At 42.4% G+C, this 15,872-nt stretch overlaps 1 protein-coding gene across 2 annotated transcripts; it reads right to left on the minus strand.

Annotated features, from left to right (window-relative positions):
• Positions 1-653: 653 nt before the first annotated feature.
• olfm3a (olfactomedin 3a) lies at positions 654-15,872 on the minus strand. 2 transcript variants are annotated; one of them, XM_037456511.2, is made up of 7 exons: positions 15,820-15,872; positions 15,462-15,711; positions 4,444-4,587; positions 3,651-3,806; positions 2,879-3,098; positions 2,149-2,255; positions 654-1,916 (listed from the first exon to the last, which is right to left on the minus strand). In XM_037456511.2, exons 2-7 carry the CDS (start codon positions 15,528-15,530, stop codon positions 1,239-1,241), a joined length of 1,374 nt encoding a protein of 457 aa, XP_037312408.2. In that variant the 5' UTR covers positions 15,531-15,711; positions 15,820-15,872; the 3' UTR covers positions 654-1,238. The 2 variants fall into 2 exon arrangements, with proteins under 2 accessions (XP_037312408.2, XP_037312409.2); XM_037456512.2 differs by lacking the exon at positions 15,820-15,872 and having other exon boundaries at positions 15,462-15,726.

The raw sequence follows: 15,872 nt of genomic DNA on the forward strand, positions 1-15,872 counted from the left end.
ATTTAGTCGAGTCGGGCTGAACCGTATGAGCACACGGGCCCCGCTGTTATAATGGTCGGGGAAACAATGGCTTGATAGCACTTTGTTACTGGTTTGGACATACTATTTATATATAGCTATTTGGAGATAGGTGGTCAGATTCGAGTAACGCGTTGCTAAGTAACCTGGCATCGCTGGTCAGGAGAAAGAGATTCTACTGAACGCTATGAAAAATCTCAGCAGGTCATTGCCACTTCGTGCTGATTGAAATGCCAGAGGATGGCTCTCAATGTCTTATGTTGAGAGGAAGAAAATGGATACTTTTTTTTGAGAGATGGTACCCACATCTCTCTCATCCGTTACCACTATCAGATCAAATGTGTTGTTATATTGAACCATATAAAGATTATTATTTTTATTACATATGCCCACGTTATCCTCAACTCATGGGTGTGACTCGTGTCTTTTCGGGCAACCTGCCTTCTCAAACAGGATTATTTTTGGTTTTTATCAAAAATAAACCGTAAAAGACTGTAATGTTTCAGTCATGGAATCCCAGTTTGTGGAACCAAATAGGCCTAAATCATACCAATCATGGATCTAATGCTCCCTTAGAAAGGATTGTGTCTCCATCAGACAGTGGTGGATATGAAGTATATTACCAGCCAAAACCATTTTAATGAAATGTACAATATTTTAATTTGAAGCGAAATGCACAGATATTTTCATATGGTCTTCTTTTATAAAAAATACAAATGTTCTTACAGTTACATTCATTACAGCAATATCTGACAGGCCCATCTCTAAAAGAATGGCTACTACATTTAATAAACTGCTAGCTTAATGTGGTAGCAAATATGAAAGATGTTGTTTTAAATACTTTGGAATAGATAAAAAGCAAACACTGCCACTGAACAAAACACAGCATAGTAAATCACTGCAGATAAAATGTGGACATTCATGCGAAAACTCTTTAGAGTGTTTGGTTTTCAGACCCAACAAAGCAAATAAGGCATTTCAGTCTGATCAGCAGCAAAGAAAGAAAAAGGTCCAAAAAGTGGATAACATGTTTTTCATTAAGGTATCAAGACATGATGTCCATGCTCAGTTCAGCCACAAATTACAAAAGTTCAAGTAAGTGGCAAGAAAAGATACCATAGTCCATTTTGACAAAACAAAAACATGGTTAATTAGGAGGTCCTCGTATCACAAATGCCGGTGCTTTAGTTGTAGTTGGGAGAAAAAAAAACATATCGCATTCAAGAGTCGTCGTCGGTTTTGATGACGTGAAAGAGGGTGACATTGAATATCACCTGGTGTCCATTATTCCAGGCGTACAGCGCTCTCTCTCTGGCGTTGTAGCTGAGCATGGAGATGTGAAAGTACTGGTTGTGGAAGGGAATGTCTATGTACTCGTAGCTTGAATCCTTGGTGGAGTAAGCGTAGTAAACCTTTGCCCCCGACAGGTGAGAGTTGCTGATATAGAGCGTCCCACAGATCATGAAGGATTCACCCGCATTCCTCTTGGAGTATTCGGTGTTCCAAGTGTTGAGTACGTGCAAAGTGTCCGGATCGATCTGGGAGATGACAACGTTACCGGCGTTTTGATTGGTCGCGTACACCACCCACATGCCCAGTTCGTCGGTCATGACATCGATGTCGGAGTAACCCCCCCACGTGTATGGGTACATGTTGTAGAAGCCGGCGAACTCCAAAGCGCGCTGAGCCAGCACGCTGCCTGTCTCGAAGCTGTACTTGACAATGATGTTGCTCTGGTACTTGTTGTAGTAAAGAGATCCATTGTAGACAATGTGATTGGTTCCCTCCCATTTAAATGGGAGGCTGTAGGTCCGGGAAACCACCCCCGAAACAAAGTCGTCCATTGTCTTGTACTCACGCACAATCTTGCTGTTGGTGTAACCGTCCATATACCAGACCTACATCAGAGAAGATGAAGAGAATGGGAGATCACACAACTTATTGCATTCTTTAACGTAGTACAGAAATGTAGAAGGGGGAAACATTGTGAAACATCATCATTTAGCTCAAACCCACCCCATGATAACAAACAGTGCCATCTTTAGCTGATATTCTAAAAGTCCACCACAAATACACACTGTACACACTGCACAGCCACCAGAGAGCACTCCCCCCGCTTTCATAACTCACCCGGTTGTTTCTGGTAGACGCCACAGGATCAGTCATCCATGCCCCAAACCGGGTTCCAGATGTCTTTATTGTAGCAGGTCCAGTGATTTTCATTAATTTCCCACACGCTGTTAATAAAGAAATGCAGCGATAAGATGTGCCGTGGTGGTTTTTTGTCTTGAACTAGAATTCTCAAGCCAATTTCATGCCTGTGCCACCAGAGAGTGGGCCCTCCGTGCATACTAAGATGGGCCTAGCGCTGAGCTGCTCCGTTTCACTTCAAGCATAATCATGCAACTGGGGTCTCCAACTGCTCAGCTTTCCTGTAACTCAACCCATATTGTTTCATTTAATGCACCACAAGATTATGTTTATAGAGACCTCAGATGTCTTATCAACATCTTTAGTTACGAGCTGCTGCATTAATGTGTAACACTTGATCTGAGAGCGGTGATTAAACTGGTTAAAGGACGGCCCACTCTCACTTCATGAAGGCTCCTTTGAAAGATAATTGAACATCTGAATGTTTGAAGAGGTAAAGGCTGTCAATACAACAAACAATCCACAAAAACAAGAACCAATTGTGTCTTCTCTTCTTCTCTCTTTCATTAACATCAAACCTGCTTTTTAAGAGGAGCATTTATTTTTTAGTCGGAGGTAACGAAAACTGGGCTTCTGCTTCACCATTACCTTTGCCAGTAACATCCTTAACAACACAGTGAATACACCACAGGCAGTGTTCATCGCTTACTGAGTTTTCCCATACAGCTGCGGAGCCTGGTGTCCAGTCGCAGGACTCGCTGGTAGAGCTCGTCGTAGTCAAAGGCCCCGAGCTCCTCCTGGATACCTGTCAGCACTACTGAGAGGTTCCTGATCTCCTCCTTGAAGTGAGAAATGAGCGCAGCATCCATCTTGTACTGCTCCAGTACAGGGATCAGGGGATTCAGCTCGTCCATCGTCTCCTTAAGCTCCTGCAGAAGGGGAAAACAGAGAGGCCCGGCACAATGTGGATAGTAATGACAAAACCACTGTTGGTTTGAGCGAAGAGCAAGTCCTGAGAGTATAACGGCATATCACACATAGGGTTTGCACCTCAAAAATAAGTTGAAAAGGCTCCACTGTTCTTATCCCACCTATTCTCAACAGCGTCAATAAGGGAGGCGCTTATTAGCACTGACGTCCAGTATGAGAAGACGATAGCACCCTCATCTCAGGACAGTAACTACAAATCTGTATGGAAACCATTGTGTAACAGTTTATGGTTTTAAGGGGGTTTTAGAGAAGTGACCAGCAGAATTTTCCTTCAGGCAGAGCCAGTCTGGTAACCCCCCCCCCCTACAGGTGAGCGATGCTGCCCAGATGCTAGCTGACATTGGGAGCGCGATCGATCCGTTTATGTAATAATGGTCACGGCATTTGTCAAACGAACGTAGCGTGAAAAGATTTCAGCTAAATGTAGAGAAACAGAACACTAAAGAACATTTGATTAAACAAGGCAGTGATTAAACGAGGGTGAAGAATACCTGGAAGTTTCTGGCTATGATGGATTTCCTGTCATCCTCAATCTGTCTGAACTTGGTCCTTAGGCCTTTCATCTGGTTTTCCATCTTCATGACATATTGGAAATCCCTTTGAGTGCGCAGGTTCAACACCTCAATGGACTGAGACATGTTCTGCACCTAGAATAAAACAATGATGAATAATCACCCCTAGCAGAGTCACTATTCGCAAATTGACTTTCAACTGTGCAGTGTAGCTTAGTACTGCATAGTACTGTCAAGTATACACCCTAAAAAAAAAAAATCTGTTAAATACGGTGAACTACTGGCAGCTTTGGTTGCCACAACTCCACAGTAAAAATGACAGCTTCAACGTATTAATCATTACGGGATGTTTTTTTAACTGTAAATTTCACAGTTCAGAACCGTTATTTGTTTACGCTAATTTACTTTAATAACAATATACGGTGAAATACTGGCAGCTTTGGTTGCCAGAACTTCACCGTAAAAACGACAATATCCACGTATAAGACATTACGATATGTTTTTTGGCAGATGTAAATTTCACAGTTCAAAACTTTGTTTTACGTCAAATTACATTTACTATACTTTTAAAAAGAATAGTCCTGGTTAGCACTGTCGCGTCATAGCGTTCTTTTTAAAGAACGAGTGGTAAATGCAACACGTTTTAGGTCTTACACTCCTTGGGAGAACAATGAAGCTCGTAGGACTTTATCTCTTCGTAGTTCCCATCTTTAACATCTTGTTGGGTGTCATGCTGCACGGGGGGTGCACGTCCTCTTCTACATGTACTTACCTTCTCTAGGAGCTGACGGAGCTGTCTGCTCTTGGCATCTCTGGAGCACAGGCTCTGTTCTGGTGCCACCACTGTGCAGATACAGCGCCCATCGGCATCCTGGGCCGAGCTGTACACCTGCCAGCCCTCCTTCGGGCCGATAGTCTGAAAGCAATAATAAAGGCACAAAGTTTAGATCAATGTTTTAAAGTATGTATTATCATTGAGTTTATGACACGTGATACTTGTTGATTTTGAAAAGCTGGTAAACTTAATCTGATCGTGGCAGCAAAGATCCGGTGCTACATGTGCATGAAAAAACCTACACGGACAAAGTCAGCGCTAAGATTGGTGAGCTAATGATCATTACTAAACTATTTAATGCTAGATTTTAGGTGCGTTTAAGCTGAACTTATCCTGACTCAACCCAATAACTTTACTAAGACAATGTACTTGTTATAAACATGTGGCTTCTGGGTTGCACTAATAAATCAATTGAACAATAAGAGTTTTTAAGATGGAATCAAGCCTTATCTTAAGTATGAATTAATTAAACGTGACAACAATAGACAGAGGGGATGTGCTATAGTCAACCAAGCTTATTTTGTACCATGCATTGTGGGGTTTTGAAAAAACAAACAAAAGACACCCTGTCAAACTCTTAATATTAGGAATATCACCCTTAATACATCAAATAGAGGATGATTCAACATGAAGAGAAATCCCCAGCTTGACAGATCTGCTTTGCCTCTTAATGATTGCTCAGCCATGAGAGAACAATCCCTGTTCATGGGAGGGTTTTTTAGTAATTGGACATTCATCGAGTTTAAAATGCTTTTTTTTCTTCCAAACTGCATATGGGTCGAATATTCATATTACACCCACTTGTCACCAATCAAAGTTGAGGTTTTGTTTATTTATGATGCTCTTTTTCACAATGCTGACAAAGAACGAGAGAGAGGACTTTACTGTCAATTAGGGGGGAGGAGATAGAGGTAGGATGCGTGCAGACACATCACGACAGAAGTACGTCGCCAGCAAGAATAAGATGTGATATGGGGTGAGGAATAAACAACGTGCGCTGGGGAGAGAAGTAAGAAAATAGGAAAATGGAGGGCATTGATGGAACAGTCCCCCCCGATGCATGCGTGTTAAAAATCCCTTACTGGTGCATAACAGCACAGACATAAAAAGGCGGTTCTATTCAAGCACCAGCACATCAGTCATTGTTTAATCAGACCAAATTATTACTGTACCACACACAATGAGCCAAATGTTTGACTTTTTTCTGGTGTAATAACATGTGTTTACTCATTCATGTTGTTGATGAGACAAAGACACATTTTTTTAACGCTCAATTTCTCCCTGCCTTAGATAAGAGGAAACCAGAGCCCAGGGCGACGCCAGAGTCTAGTCCTTAGTCATCCTCACATAACGGCATTCAGCAGCTCAGACTTCTCTCTCACTTAAACACAAACACACACACATGCATGAGTGCTTATGTGGTTTGCTCTGCACAACAGGTTGCCAAGACACATTTGTGTTTCCTCTCTAGTTCCCTTGTTGACCTCCCGGTTAGAGCAATGCCTGCTTTAGGGCTGCGGTTGATGCAGCAGTCGTCAATGCATTTTGTTTTGTATTTTTTGTTGTAGTATTCAATATTTAAAACCACAAAACAGCAGCCAGACATACTGCATCACTCCTTCATGTTTGATCAAAAAGGGGGTCATGTTGAGCTCTGGCTGGTGGCCCAATCAGCGGGTTGCACAGTTACGGTAACTCTTACCAGATTAATTACGGCAAACAGGAATTCTAATTTATAGGCCAGGCTGTGAGCTAATAATCTCACCTTCAAGTGGTTTTAAAAGATTCTTCTTCTGTGTTTTATTGCCGAGGTTGACTCCGTGCCGAAGCATTAGGGATTAAAACATATATATTAAGGTGTTATATAAGGTCTTTTTTAAAGTAAGTAGTACAATGAAACAACTAGCAAATTCATTAAGAAAGGGAGATGCTAGTAGGTGTTGGTGGGGTGTTATCAGTAGCGATTTACTGCAAACCATGATTTTGTCCAAATGTTTGTTTCGGCATCCACTGAACATCCAAGAGGTTTAGCTGATATTGATTTCTTATTTGGAAATCGGGCATCTTTTTCCCATTGATTGATTACACCTTACTGACTAAAAGATAGTTAGACAGTCCAATATTCACTCATAATGACTATATTAGTTTTATTGCTGCACACAAGGTCAGTCTCGCTTCCAGTCCTACGTATGAAATGAATGCTCTGATTGAAGTGTAAATCAGTCATCGAACTTTGATCTTCAGTGAGGCCACTTTACAGTTGGAAAAATGTATTGTGCCTTGTCCTTGGTCAGGCCTCAAATGTCCTTCTCTCAGCATACCATATGTGAAGAGACGGCATGTCTGGAGGTTAAGATAAGGTTGTCCTTCTAGATGTTTTCAAGTCCTCCCTACAACAGCGTGTTACCTCTCAATGGGTGCGTTATTATATTTCTATCTATATGCCACAGGATACACTGTAAAAGGAGGAGCAAATGGAATGTCACTAAGATTTAAAAAAGAACATATACAGTATATTCAGGTAAGGAGAAGGAACAGGTCAAAACCCGAATGGGTCAAATGCTTTGGTTCAACTATATATATATATATATATATATATATATATATATATATATATATATATATATATATAGTTATTTATTATATAAAAAGAACAAATAGCAGCCTATGCTTGAAGGCCTTTCCTTTACTCTTCACATCCATCTGATGAAAGCGGGTTTCTCTTCCATTTGCTTCCAAGTGTTAACTTTCCAACTCACAATCCTGCAAAGTTGATCCAATGGCTAAGTTGTTTAAACCAGCAACCCGTCTGTTGAACAGACTTACCAAGAAACGTCAAATCTTATCTGTCCTTAATTTGATTCAGGATTGTACAGTTTGCACTGCAGAGGTAAGAGAACGCATGGTTCCATCAAATAAAAACATCTTTCTCTGCAGCCAATTCCCTGAGGACCATCCCTTACTGTCAGCCCCCCCCCCCTCGTCTCCCTCCAAACCAGCGGGTAACCAGGGCAACTCGGCTTACGTCAATTTATTTTTAATTAGCCTGGACAAAAATGCACTGCATTTTAAATTGGTAGATATGTGACTGGGATAGACAACTCGATCAAAATGATTAGGATTATTTGTTTTTCTTTTTTTTAGCACAAGAAACCAAAGATTTCAACAAAGGTTATTTGTAAAAAAAGCAGTTTATCTGTGGCTCATTACCAGGATCAGGAGCTAAGGCAGGCCACTTTCAAAGATTCACAGCAAGTATTTGCTATTCTGAACTCTCAAAATGAAGTATGATTTATCAAATAAGACTGTTAGAGCTGCCTGTTAAAACCAGTTATAGTTATACTTCCTCATTGCCAGTAAGTACATTCATTTATGATATATTAGATTTATGTACGTTCCCAATAATAGTCTTTGTCATCCTCCGGTGTTTCACCCATACAACTCAGTTCGCTCACAGCTGACATGCTGTACTAAAGTGGACTTATATCTTGGATCACTCTGTAGACATGCGCAAAGTCAACAGAAGCATAAACAATCATTTTAATGACTTTCTCCTTGTGGAAGATATCGTGCTCCTTTCAGCCGACAGGTATCCTGGCAATTAAGCACACCTAATTTAATTATTCTGTCAACATCTGTTTTACTTTTCACTCTTTACATTTGTATTATCCTCATTAACCTCTTGTATGATTGAGGGGGCTTGGAGGGGGCTAATGAGGAAGTGAGAGTGAACGGGCGGGGCAATATGGGGTCCCAATCCCTTAATTTGCCCTCGCTCATGAGCAATTTAACATGACGAAAAAATATATATTTTGCTTCCTATACAGTAGATAACTGCCTGCACTGTAGAGAGCAACCCTGCTGAGTATTGCCTTGGTCTCATGATTGCTGATTCCATTTGCTACACTGTAAGGGTCCTCCAATGGAAAGAACTCCCCATGGGGGACACCACAGAGGAGGTGAGAACCTGCATTGGCAGAAATCAATGCGTTATAAATACAGTCTACATAAACAGCTGATGTTTGGATCCAAATATCCAAGATGCAGAGAGGCAACGAATGGACACAAATAATATAATTCTAAGTTGCCATTATTATTGTTTTGCCACTGGAGTGTAACATATGGTAATGCAACCTTACTTTCTGCTGGCCACTCGTCAAGTGGCACCTTCCTCCCCACAGCTGTCAGACAAACAGGTGGGTGGAGCTACAAGGGGATGCGGTAAAAACGTCTCATCTAAGTCATTCCTATCTGGGGCATTAGATTGAAAAAACATCCAAACTATCAATGCAGTCCTTTTCACTCAATTAGATGAACTGTTTAAACCCGCTCCCAAAATAAAGGATAAACAGACGTGCTTATTGGGAATCAGCAGCATGTATGAACAACCATATCAAACCCTTAAAATAAACAGCCCTAATAATACAAATAGACACAAATTCATGTGTCAGTCTAATAAAGCTAAATGTCATATCACAGTTAGGCTGCCGTCCTGACCTAAACACATGCCATCTATCAACCTGCCCAAACAAAAACAAAACATTTTAGCTCTAACAATGAACCCACATGTTCAGCCGGCTCTGTGACCACACTGAGGCAGACATCCAAGACAGCTGTGACAAATGGTAACACCCTTAAACACAGGCAGCAGCAATCCTGGCTGCTATGAACCTGAGACCATAAGGTTCCAATAAGATACTGACAAAGAGCCGATGCATGGTAGGGAGGTGAAGAGGGAGGGGTAAAGGACACCGTGAAAGAAAATGCCATCTATTCTCCCGAATGTGAGTGTGACGAAAGGCGCACGGGGGGGGAGATTAATTTCCTCGAGGCGTTCCACCTTCTTGCCCGTTTTGACCCCAGCAAAGAGAAGATTGAATAGATAATTCTGCAGGAGCTCGGCACATTCTGCCCCGGCGCTGTCTCTGAGTGAGCTGCAGCCTCCCCTCGCTCCCACCCTCTGGGGTGTGCTTCACAGCGAGTCTTCTGGCCGAACAAGACGTCATGTCAATCATGAGCGCCACGGAGGATGATAATGAAACGGTCCTCAAACCTTATCGGTGGAATAGGAGCCCGTGGACATTTTCGGGGCCACACACCGAAGGCTGCATTCATTCACAAGTAGAATACTAAGCATCTGTGACATTGCTCTGACGTAAATCTTTCTCTCAAAATGCTGGAATGAAGTGAGGTCGAAGATGTATGATTGGGGGGTAAATTAGTGTTACCGAAATTAAAACAGAGGATTGGTAAGATAAGTAAGGTCTATTTGATGAAATTATACCCCCCTTGTCTTGAGCATTACGGTTTGGGGATACGTACCACAGAAGGACGACTTGTAATTGGGATGTTTTCTTATTATGTTGGTAAATCTAGCGGGGTAGACACCAGGATTAGCACCCTTCTTTAATTAAAGGCCAAATCTAATAATGAACATGCACACGTCTCAGCAGCTTTTCAGGATAAGTGTTTTTGTAACATGAGAGTATGCTCATTAGTATAGCAAAAGAAAAAAAGCTTTGAATGTGTGAGAAGGACACTCCTGTCGTATAAATGTCACGAAACCTTGCAGACTGTTTTAAAGAAAGATTTTGGTGAAGTTACTTCACTAGTTGATTATTTCTCCTGCCCTTTGAATGTTCTCCTTCTCATTATGCTGCACGGTGAAGTCAGTAAGGGGATGTTGAAGCGATGTCAACAGACTCTCCATCAGCCTCCGCTCTAATGTAAAAGCGGAAGAGTGTGCGGCAAATATTTGTCTGCATCAATGGAGTGTTCACACTGGTTTGGTATCAGCGCGGCAATTAGCAATACTCCCAATTATAGGCTCTACGAGGCTAATAACGTCAGAGGAAGGCTTTAAACTCTTAAGATACCATTTCATTACCATGTGTAATCATTCCAGGATTTACCTGGAGTGCCTTGCATGCAAACACGTCACATGGATATTGTATGATATACATTCATGTTGTTCAAGGCGACTGCTGTACTGAGTTTGTGGTGAATTTGCGTGTCAAATTCTAAGACAAGAAGCATTTCGTTGAGTTTGAAGAACAGACACCAATTAACATTCTACAATTCACCGTTCCTACTTAAGTAAGGCGCAAGATGTCTTTCAAGGTTTATAAATCTCCAGGCGAGGAACCTTTTTGAATTGGGCCATAGCAAAAATATTATATGTGACTTCTTGCAAGTGTGTAGTGACGTTTTCTGTCAATACGGGGGGTGCGTGGGCAGGGAGGGAGGACTCAGACGCGGAATATACGAAATAAAAGGACTTTAATAGTCAAAGAATCCAAAACCACTCCACCTGAAAAAGGGGAAGGAGGGGAAAAAAAGACCTTACAAAATAAACGACATGAACATGAATTCCAGACGTGGCATGGCGACGGCGAGACGAGTAGAGTAGACTGTCGTAGACAATAATGACGCAACAAGAGACTCACAGGGCTTAAATACACAAGGGAGGTGCAGGTGATTGAACACAGGTGGAAACGATCAGGCACGGCAGACAATCACAGGACAAGGCAGGAAGTGAAGTTACCCCAGGAACACAAGAGACATGAAACTACAAAATAAAACAAGACAAGAACCCAAACCGTGACAGTTTTTCTGCCTTTCAAAAGATCAATAATGTGAAGTATGGATAACACAGGCTTTCATACATAAAGAAGTATTGATGAGCTTGTTTCTAATGAGCACCCGGTGTAAGCAAAGACTTAACTAAACGTTCAATGCAATGGAAAATACATTATTTTTTTCCACAGGGATCCAAAATAAAAAATAGATGCATTGCCTGTATTCTTGTGACAGACTTTACGTTTCAGCTAACATAAATTACACTCAAACTAAACTCTGCTCTAGTAATCCATCATCAGACAAGATCTGCCTCTCTATTTAAAGCTCCTTAATAAGTTATATTACATTTTATTTTTGCTAGTAAGAAATTAACAAGCGAGCCCATACTCATCCGGCTGGTTGAATGAGTCCAGTATAAATTTATTGAGACCACAAATGTCTTCCAGTCCTCTCAAGTCCAGCCTTTCAGCTCTCATCCAGCGATATGAACATGATATGGGCTCCGCTTGGGCTGTAATTACTGTAATCATGAGGGCAACAGAGGGAGAGGGTCGTAACTATGCCCCTGGTAGTTTCGCCATCATGTCTCAACTCCTGTAATTATGGCTTAGACTATTATTAACTGAGATGCATTCACCCAGAGGAGTGAAACAGCTCAACACAGAGAAAGTCACTTTAAAGACTCATAATCATCGTATATAAAAAGGCAGCGATTTCGAGAATTTCATAATGACACACATTAGTATAAAGTCCGTTTCTGTTTCTGTCTCTAGAATGAAATGGATGAGAAACACAAAGAGCACAAACAGCACAGGCATGCAGGCACAGGGGACTGTTCAGTACCTCGGCTTATCCGTCACTGTCAGTCCTTGAACATCTTATTACTAATCAACAGGATTAATTCACTTGCCCGACAAACATAAGCTCAATGGCATCATTCATATGATGTTCCAGCCCCCCACGCCCAACCGCTGACACACCCTAAAGCACGTATTAAAAGAAGGTGACAGCCACCTCATTGCAGCCTCACAGACTGAAACCGTCCGCCATCTGTCTAAGACCAAGCAGAAAGCACCATTTATTCACCCTGCTGCCGGTACAAACCATTCACATCCATCATCAGCGGACTTTCTTTATTTCCAGTCCATCAGCTCTGACTCCCCCCCCCCCGCTTCAAACATGAAACATGCAGCGTCACAACTAATGACTTTGCCGGCAGTCTTGCGGCTGGGTGTTTGCTTTGTTTGTGTCGACACATATATTTAGAGGGTGTCCTCTTTAATTTGCCCCCCCCCCCCCCGTGGAAACGGGAATGAGAAATGGGAAATTGTTGTGTGCGTGTGTAGGTGTGTGCCTGCAGCATCCCTCGTCTTTTTAATATGGCCTCCGTGGCAGACAAGTTCTCCTACCGAGTCTGTTTGCATCATCCACAAAAATGCTAATGCCAGCCGGGAAAAAAAAAAGTCTCAAATAAGATGTAACAGTTTCAGCTCCTGGCAGACGACACGGCTCGAGGAAGGCCTTTTAATCTTTTATATGTTTTAATGATCAACAGGACGTCAGATCGATGAGTGGACTGAATACATTTCTCCTGAACATTTAATCCTGTAATCACATTTTAGGTCGTATTTTGGACGCAAACTTAGTTTAAAAAAAAGTGGTAAAATAACATTTACTTACATTATAAGTGCATCAGACTTTGTGTGTGTGTGTGTGTGTGTGTGCTTGCCTGCCTCCTACTCCAAGTGGCTAACACGAAGGACAAGTGCCTACACAAAGCTCTGTCCCACTGGATCCTAATCCCCAAGAGGAACCTCTCCACAGGATTCACTGTTATTCCAGTTTCTTTCAATGCGCCCGAGCACATCAGTTTTTTTGAATCCACCAAACATATGGAGTAGAATTCAGTAAGTTGGGAACCTGTTTTTTTTTTTACTGACCAGCTGTTACTTCACACTCCAGGGAACGACATTGCACCATTACTGTAAGCACAAAAGGCCCGTTCTGCGAATGCATTGGTAGGCTTAGTATGCTGAACTACATCAGATCCATGTACAGGATTCTGCTTCACTTCCTCATAACAAATACACAAATGTCAAGTTATCACTGCTGGTGTAACAGAGTTTGCCATGTGGCTAGGATGAGGATACTGCCTTCATGTGACACTGGAGGTACTGTGATGATGTAAGTACTGCAGGTACAGACTGGTATTAACAGGTCAAAAAACATAAATTGACCCGATTTAACCTAAAATCCCAAAATTGATTTTTTTTTTTTACCATTAGCTGTGGCGATTAAGGAAAGATAGGTCTAGTGAATTTTAAGTGGGCAGTTGAGTTGTGCCAGATGTGTGACGTCAGATTCCTGGAGTGTATTAAGTCTCTCTCTCCTCCAATCGATTTGTCCTCCAGGTGCAGGAAATAATGTATAACCGTAAAACACAGTCATCATTTGGATCATTATGTGAGTAACACAATGCCGTTGTGCCGCAGTCACTGTGTAATCACCCTGCTGGCACAGACCATAAAGGGAAATCTAAACTATGCAAATATTTCTCCAAAAGGCTCCTTTGGGATCCGCTGTGTACAATTCAGTGGTAACGTCTCCCAGTAGTCGCCTCAACTTTAGAAAGTTCATCCAGAATAGATACGTGCTTAGAAAGGTTCCCGAACTCAACCGATACCAAGAGGCAGAATCTGGCACCCCTTGCTATAATAAACATAACCTTAACAGCTTAAACATTTCAACCTTAGCGTGTTACCATAAAAGGATTTTATTTTCTAAACACTGAAGCGGAGATGAACCTCGCAAGCAATTTAAATGCAGGCCTTGCGTTGGCAGTATCGCGTATTCCTCATCGGCAGCGGCGTATTGATTGATTCAATCAAAACAGATGAAAGATCGAAAACTGAACTGAGTGATGGTCATCAGAGGCAAACCAGGGTTAACGCTGCAGAAATGTGATTCTAAAATGCAAATAGGGAGACAGTAGATATCCACAGCAACACAATAACAAAACACATGGCGGCAAAGATTATCCTCATTTCTGGTTGATGTATCCATTACACTCACTAGATTGCTTAACCTTCAAAGTGTTCAAAATAACAGCTTTTTCTGTTAGACCACCAGTCAAAAAAAAAAAAAAAAGGTATTGGACCTCATAAGAAACTGACCTCACATCTGAGGTGCTGATTAGGAGACGTTTGGTACTTGATACCAACAGACTGCCAAATGGGTTCGGGGTCAAAAACAATGTATGAAGCAGCACCGTGCATTGATACACTCTTGTTTGCGTCAGTTTGGTCTGATTAAAAAGGTTCAGACAACTGCACATGAATAATGTATGACGTTTTCTCCCATCCCGCGTGTTGCTGCTTAGCCAGGGAGCCGCTGTGCCGAGGTTTCATCAGCAGCAAGTGGACGCCTCCACACCCTCACCACCAGCAGCAGCAGCAGGAGGAGCACAGCGACATATCGATTCCTCCGTTAATCACTGGGGACGCTCAGAGTTGTCCTAAAATTACAGTTGTTCCAGCTGTCTCCTGGGACAGAAATACAAACCACCACCCAATGTTCACAAAGATAAACCACATTGTGACAGAAACAGGAACATTTATCTTGTATTAAGACGGAGGAGAGACTGTCCTTGATGGGGGACGAAGAGGTTTTTCCACAAACAGTCTGATGTGTTAAAACTCAACAGCTGATGCTGAAATGATTGTCTTTGCAAGATGTCTTTACAATTATCAAATAAGACTAATAAGGAATGTGTCGCACAAACCAAAGATGTTCCACAAGTGGACAAAATTGGTGCATAGCAGGCTGAACGTGATTCATTAAATAGGTTTACAAAATGAACACGATGGTATTCAGGAAAAACAAGACGCTGATTCCATGTCATTCATAAAAAGAGAAGTACAATAGCTAAATATTTTCTTGTTAATCGGAAAAAAAATTACTTGATTTTTAGGATGACCGATAGAATATATTCGTCATACACACAATGTATGAGCACCACTGCATTTTCCTCTTTTTTTCCCCGTGTTGTTTCATTCCACCTTTGTGGAGGACCGCGCGGCAGGCACAGCCCACAGAATTCTACCCTATTAATTATATTCCAAAACCATTATAATCATGGTCAAATAAGTGCAGCCAGAGTACGTGCACCTTACACCGAAGTCAGGTGCATGCTGTGGAATTGTGATGCTCCTCGCTGACACTACTCCTCGTAGAAGCAGTATGAAATTGTGCGACTTTTGGGTGAAGTTTGGCGAGACAGCCTCCACAGACAACGGATCGGGGCGATGCTTAGCCCGGACTAAAATAGGTACGGCCGACAGCCGACAACGAGCAGCAAAGACTACCAGAAAACTCACCAGGATGGGACATAATCCGAAGATGGTGAGCCAGAGGACCGGGGACAGCGCGCTCAACAGGAGCCGCATCTTTACGCGCTCCCGGCAGCCACTCGTCTCCAAGGTGCACCCCTCAATGCATGCAGCTCCTGCCCTCCGGTTCCCCCTCACGGCGCCTCTACTGCAGTCCGACCCCAGGGATAGCACTCCGACGGCGGCACAGGGTCCGCGCGTTCACTGGCATCACACCCACGGTTCCGCGGCGCTCCGCCTGGGTCGAGGGGAAAAAAAAAAAAAAGTTTGTGAGCGGGGGGGTGGAGGGGGGGGGGGGGGGACTAGTCAAATGTTTTAGTTCCAGCCGACTGCAGGGGAGGCGCACCGAGGGTGGAAGTGACATCACTTGATGGGTTTATGCGTCCATCTACCCGCGGT

This window comes from Pungitius pungitius, chromosome 19, assembly GCF_949316345.1.
Source record: "Pungitius pungitius chromosome 19, fPunPun2.1, whole genome shotgun sequence".
NCBI classification, from domain to species: Eukaryota; Metazoa; Chordata; class Actinopteri; order Perciformes; family Gasterosteidae; genus Pungitius; species Pungitius pungitius.

Excerpts from the sequence above, each read along its gene's own strand:
- olfm3a (XM_037456511.2), bottom strand. The coding sequence starts at position 15,530 with ATGCGGCTCCTGTTGAGCGCGCTGTCCCCGGTCCTCTGGCTCACCATC. Across the intron at positions 4,588-15,461 it reads TCGGATTATGTCCCATCCTG|ACTATCGGCCCGAAGGAGGG; the intron begins GTGAGTTTTCTG and ends TATTGCTTTCAG. Across the intron at positions 1,917-2,148 it reads CGTCTACCAGAAACAACCGG|GTCTGGTATATGGACGGTTA; the intron begins GTGAGTTATGAA and ends TCTCTGATGTAG.